Source organism: Saccopteryx bilineata, chromosome 2, assembly GCF_036850765.1.
Source record: "Saccopteryx bilineata isolate mSacBil1 chromosome 2, mSacBil1_pri_phased_curated, whole genome shotgun sequence".
Lineage (NCBI taxonomy): Eukaryota > Metazoa > Chordata > Mammalia > Chiroptera > Emballonuridae > Saccopteryx > Saccopteryx bilineata.
The window spans coordinates 328,599,143-328,605,142 of NC_089491.1; the positions used below are offsets into that span (position 1 = coordinate 328,599,143).

The 6,000-nt window shown below is 46.8% G+C and overlaps 1 protein-coding gene across 4 annotated transcripts in view; it reads right to left on the reverse strand.

The window, feature by feature from the left end:
- CADPS2 (calcium dependent secretion activator 2) overlaps nt 1-5,799 on the reverse strand; it is a 538,020-nt gene extending 532,221 nt beyond the window's left edge. For all 4 annotated transcript variants that reach the window (XM_066262196.1, XM_066262195.1, XM_066262194.1 and 1 more), the window contains exon 1: nt 5,247-5,799. In XM_066262196.1, the coding sequence (XP_066118293.1) occupies nt 5,247-5,600 (354 nt within the window). In that variant the 5' untranslated portion in view covers nt 5,601-5,799. The remainder of the gene's footprint in view (nt 1-5,246) is intronic.
- Nucleotides 5,800-6,000: the final 201 nt, after the last annotated feature.

The following is a 6,000-nucleotide window of genomic DNA, read 5'->3' on the forward strand; positions in this document are numbered from 1 at the left end:
GATATTTCTGCCCACTTTCTAAGCAGTCATTGTATATTCAACTTACAGCTGATTTTTGAAAGGAAAAAGCAAATGCCAATATCATTTCATCTGTTTGAGTTCTCATTAGCACAACTCATTCTACCAAATTAAGTGCTGTGGCCTCCGGGTACCCTGGTGGAACATTAGACAAGTCAGGTGAAGCAACAAGCACTTGTCTCTGAGATCCTGTTTAGGACCAGTTTGAAGTTTTACTTTTATGTGTGGTTTCCAACTCACTCCCCAAAGGACATTGCATTCCCTATGATTAAGAGAAGCAAACACCACCACCCACCTCTTCTGTTTTTGCACCATAACATGCAAGCCCTGAGGAGCACAAAGGATGGCGTTTTATGCCACCACCTGACCTACTGGAACCCAAAACAAAAGCAAGGCACACTGTGTGACCTCTACAAGCACTGTGTGCCTCTTGGGTTTGGTGGTGGGAAGTAGCACTAGTTGTACACCAAACGGTATTACCATTTTGGGGCTTTCGTTAGAAGGGTGGAGGTGAGTCCTGGAGGTCTTAAACCATGTTTAGGATTGTTAGTTTCCACAGAAAACTACAAGACTCCTCTTTTGCCTTTATCTTATCATTCCCCCACCCTATACATCACTGATTCTTTGACATGGACTAAATCTGACACTTCCCCGTGACCAGACAGCCACTCAGTTATCAGACACCGTTCACCGTGCTGAGAGTGCACTGGGCTACAGTTGTATCTTAGACCCCGAAGATGGGGCAACCTAAGCACGAAGGCACAAGGACTCCTAGCAGAGGATGAGTCTTTGTAGGTCTGTAGCTATCTTTTTTTATATATAAAAGTGGCCCTTTCCCCTGAGCTGGGGGATCACCTAAGCAGTCAGAAGATTTAGGGGGGGAAAAACACAAAAAACAAAGTACAACAATTTCCAAAGAGAGACAGAAATGTCAACTTTAGTGTATGGTAACACTCAGATGGGAGAGCTGTAGGCAAGAGCCCACTGGATTATTGCACCCAATTCTATTTCCCCACAATGCCGTCTTCCTGGTCAATTTTACCTAAGGAGCTTACTTCCTTTCACAGTATTACTTGTATGCATTACTCAAATTTAGAATTAACAAGGAAAATTATGCAAAGTGGAGGGAGTGATTATATAAAAAGTTTTAATAAGGCACAATTTAGTGTGATTACAGTGACAATGCACACAGAAGCGCAAAGAACATGCGTATATGAAGCATATGGAAAGTTATTAGGTAACATTTTAATCTTTTTTTAATTCCCTCTTCATTATTTCTCCTTTAAAAAATAGTTGGCTCCTTCTCAACATTGGACTTGAACAAAAATAATGAAAGAGCAACTGCTACCTAGAAACCTGCAGACTCCTGGCCAACCAAAACTATTAGCTCTTTTTAAGTCATGCCCATGTGAAAGACAGTACTCAGTCTGGGAATCCACAGCTATGTGAGTGAATGTACTAAGCCTTTTCTGGGGTGGCCATTATATTATATTTGTCACAGTCTCCTTACCTTCTACCCACCATGGACCCCTACTGTTACTGTTTCCTCCACCGTCTCCATGTTTTCCAAAGGTGCAGCAAGCAAACTGCCTTTGTTAAGCGATAAGTAACTTGCTTTATCCATGTTGTTCTTCCATTTCGACACTGATCCCATGATGCAGAACTACCTGACGTTCATGTTCATGCTGTTAGTGTCGTGATGCTGCTAAGGTGAGCAAGGTAAATAAGCAATAGAGGCCTGACCTGTGGTGGTGCAGTGGATCAAGCATTGACATGGAATGCTAAGGTTGCCTGTTAGAAACCAATGGTTTGCCAGGTCAAGGCACAAACAAGAAGCAACAACTATGAGTTTTTGTTTCCCTCTCCTCCCCCATCTTTCTTTCTCTCTCCCTCTCCTCTAAAATCAATAAATCTTCAAAAAAAAAAAAACAACAACAAAGAAAAGCATCAGAGGCTGAAGCATCTTCAGAGAGAAAGTTATTTTGCCATTGGTGGTTTACTCATATTCCTACCACGTGTGTTCACTTAGGTGGTGTGACCGCCTGGTACAGAACTTTGTCAGTGTCTGGTCCACACCCCCACCCCCACCACCACCACCACCACCCAGAATGTTCTGTAAAGTCATCAGTCACAGGGCCTAACCAGCATTCGCTGACAACTGTCATTCCTCAGGGTTGAGATTTTCCAGCCAAAATCAAAGACAGACATGCTTTAATCAACTGTGAGTGTAATGCTATGAAGCTTTCTGAAGTAACTCACAGATAAACCTTTAACTAGCTTTGTGGGTCATGTGAGCCAAGTGAAGGAAAACCAAAACAAAACCACCACAGCTCTTCACAGATTCTCACCAGCCCTACCAGAAAGAGGGATCGGACTGGCAAGGTAAGGCTCTTAAATCTGTGACTCATTTCCTTCATTTATAAAATGAGGACCCTTACAGATCCCAATTTCTGAATTTCTGAACTCTCAAAGTTGAAAGAAGTGAGTAAGCAGCAATATGCATTTCAATGACAACAATTTAAGCTGTTAATTCCTTTTAGGCAATGTCTGCACTTGAAGACACAGAATAAAAATATACAATAGATTGTGATTTTGTAGTTATCCTGTTATTTTCTCTGTATAACCGAACTGGGTTATTCGAGACTGTCTTGAGCAACAAACTACAAGAATATCAGTAATTCCTACTTTGCTTTTCCGAGGAAGAAACCTGACTGCCAAGAATGGCTCTAGCTCCCCTTAGCAAGCAGCACATGGGCGGGGGGGGGGAGAAGGTATGAATAAGATTGAATAAGGGAACGACTTAGGTTGTTGTGAGGACTCCCCCTTAATAATAAAAAAAAAATTCACAGAAGTTCATCTGATAGCACTCAATGCTCTCAACATTTAGAAAGATTTCCAAGCATTCCAAATGTTTTTTGAACAGAGCATATGCAGTGGTATTGGGAATGCACCTGTTTGCCAAGTCAGTTTCTGGTCAAACATTCTACAGGCATACCTCGTTTTAGTGCACTTCACAGATGTTGCAGTTTTAGGTTTATTTTTTGTTTTTGTTTTTAAATACACAAATTGAAGACAAGACCCTCCACCAGCTAAAAGTACACAATCTGCTTTATTGGGTGGTTCAGAAGGAAACCTGCAATACCTCTGAGGTATGATGCAACTAAACAGGAGGAGTGGGAGAGATGTGCCCTATTTGAACAAGCAAGGGAGAGTTTGTTTCGTTAACAAAATGCAACAAGCGCCTGACCTGTGGTGGCGCAGTGAATAAAGCATCGACCTGGAACGCTGAGGTCGCAGGTTCAAAACCCTGGGCTTGCGGGGTCAAGGCACATATGGGAGTTGATGCTTCCTACTCCTCCCCCATCCATATCTCTCTCTCTCTCTCTCTCTCTCTCTCTCTCTCTCTCTCTCTCTCACCTCTCTAAAAGGAATAAATAAAATCTTTTTAAAAAATGCAACAAGCCTGCACAGTATAAATCAGCTACGAATCAGTAACATGTTGCAAAAAACATCTTCAATGTTTCGAAAACATTCCAAACAGGAACAGCATCTTAATGTCACCATTTTTTAAAAAGACTTTCATGCACTAAAAATAAGCTTAAATGCAGTATGAGTGATAAAACTGAAGACTGGATGACAGGTCAAACTTCGTATGACCACCTATCACAACACAGATGTCAAAAATTACACTTAAAGAATAACTCCTGAAATTGAAAGTCACTTGACCTAGAGAGTTGAGAAGAGGTAAGGGGCGACTGCAACACAACTCCACACAAGCGACACGTGAGAGAGCATGGTACTCACCTAGGGTAGGTGGGAGGCTCACAGAACTCCCCGGAGACTCAAAACAGACCTGAGGAATGGTGTCTTCGCTCATGTCAATCACTTGCTTTGGGATTAGTAAATGCTATGCTGACACATTTCTCTCGGCCAAAATGAGAAGTCTACTCAGAGGATCCCTATGTCTTTTCCAGCTCTGGCGCTCTATGACTCTGAATTATCTACAGGGTTAGGTACTTAAAGAACTATGTAATTACCCTAATCATCCCATAGGCACACCTAGAGAATGAATGGTTCAGAGCAGCTGCTTAGTTTTGGCCTGGTTTAAAAGAACGGATATATGGGGGAAGGAAGATGATGGGAAGACTGTATTTTCTCTGAGTACAGGTTTTCAAAATGCAATTCGAATGCAGTCCTAATGTCTACGAAATGCCCCACATGCTGAAATTAATACTTTAGTAAACAAACATCTGTGCACCTAGGTATACCTTGGGCAGATTACAATTTCTCTGGGTCTTGACATCTTGTCCCAAACCAAAGGGACAGTTCCAGATTTCTATTGAACCTTCTAGGTTCAGTATTCTATTAAAGAGGTGTCCTAGACAGTTTCTGCTGAAAACACCCAGTTAGGGCTATTTGAGTTATTACTTCTGTCTACTACAGAACATAAAACCCCTGGAGGCTTGTTTTAAAACTAAAGACACACATTTCACCTGAAACAAACTCCTTACCTCTATGGGGGGGGGGGGGGGGGAAGAGGGGGAAAAAACATTTGTTTTCAAGTGGTTATGCACCAATCCTTGGTTTTTTTTATTAATAGTGTGTTTTTTATTAATTGGGCCTGACCAGACCTGGAATTACTAACTCACAGCAACTCTACCAAGCTGCAGACCTTCTGCAGTGTTTAGGTTTGATGTCCTAGTTATAAAGCAGTATAGGAAACTTGTCGATTTTACTTTGTTGTTTATCCACCAAGGAACATTTCCACCCCTTCGCCCTAGTGAATACTTCCCTCCAACCAATGGAAGTGTCCCGATTCCACCTGTTCCTACCTGCACATTCATGCACACCCATGGCGAAGTGGAGCGAGCTGGGCTAGGTGACAGGGTGCACCATCGCCGTTAGAAATTAAAGTTGATGGGAACTGCGTTCTTACCCAGCCAGAGCCGAGCCCGCCCGGAGCCCCCCGGCATGGCCGGAGCTGCCCGGTCAGTCGGTCTCGGTGTCACGTCTGCCAAGCTGACAACTCTGCCAAGCCGGGGGCGAAAACGCTATACCCAGCGAGCTAAAACACTGTCCTCTCTCAAAGGATCCCTTGCCCCCAGAGACTAAAATACAGCGTCCTGCGTGGAGCAGAGAGCCAGTGGACAAGTCCCCAGAGCTCTCCCGGGACAAAACCCCAGGGAGGAAGGAGTGGCAGGAGGCGCGTGGTCCTGCACGCAACTCACCTTCTGCTGCCTCCGGGCCATGTCTGTAGGCTGCTTGGCATTGAAGGGGTACGCGATGCATCTCACCACGAAGACGTAGAGCTGCAAGCGGATCTTCCGCTCCTGCTCCTCGTCCAGCTGCCGTTCGGGCTCGTCTCGCCCCTCGCTGATCACCGAGGGGCTCGGGCTCCCGGGTCTGGCGGCGCTGCCGCCGCCGCCGCCGCCGCCGCCCGCGCGCCCGGGCGCGTCCCGCCGCCCTTCCCGAGCCGGGGCCGGAGCCGCTCGCTGCGAACCGCCGGCTGCCACCAGCACATCGCGGCTCTCCTCTTCCAGCCCCTCGTCCGACTCCTCTTCGCTCGAAGAAGGGTCCAGCATGGTGATGAGGCCGCCCCGCCTCTCGGCTCGGGAACACCGGGTGTCTCACCCCCGGCGGCTGCGCCCGCGGGTTGGAGCGAGCCGCGCGGCTGGCTGCAGCGGCCGCAGAACGAAAGGGAAAGTGGCCAGAGCTTTCCGGACACGTCGAGTTAGACAGACAGAGGAGTGTTTCCTACCACCAGGGCGAAAGGGGAGGGCAGCCGCTGGGAGGAGGACGCGGAACCGGAGAGGGGGAGCCGCCGGGATTAAATAGGCGGAGTTAGCGCTGGGGCTGAGCTGAGCGCCTCGTGAATTAATCAGGCCGGCCCGGGGCCCGCCCACCCCGCGCTCAGACTAGCCCGCGGGCCGGGGCGGAGCGGCCCGAGCGCCCCGGCGCAGGTGGGGAACCTGTGGCGCCTAC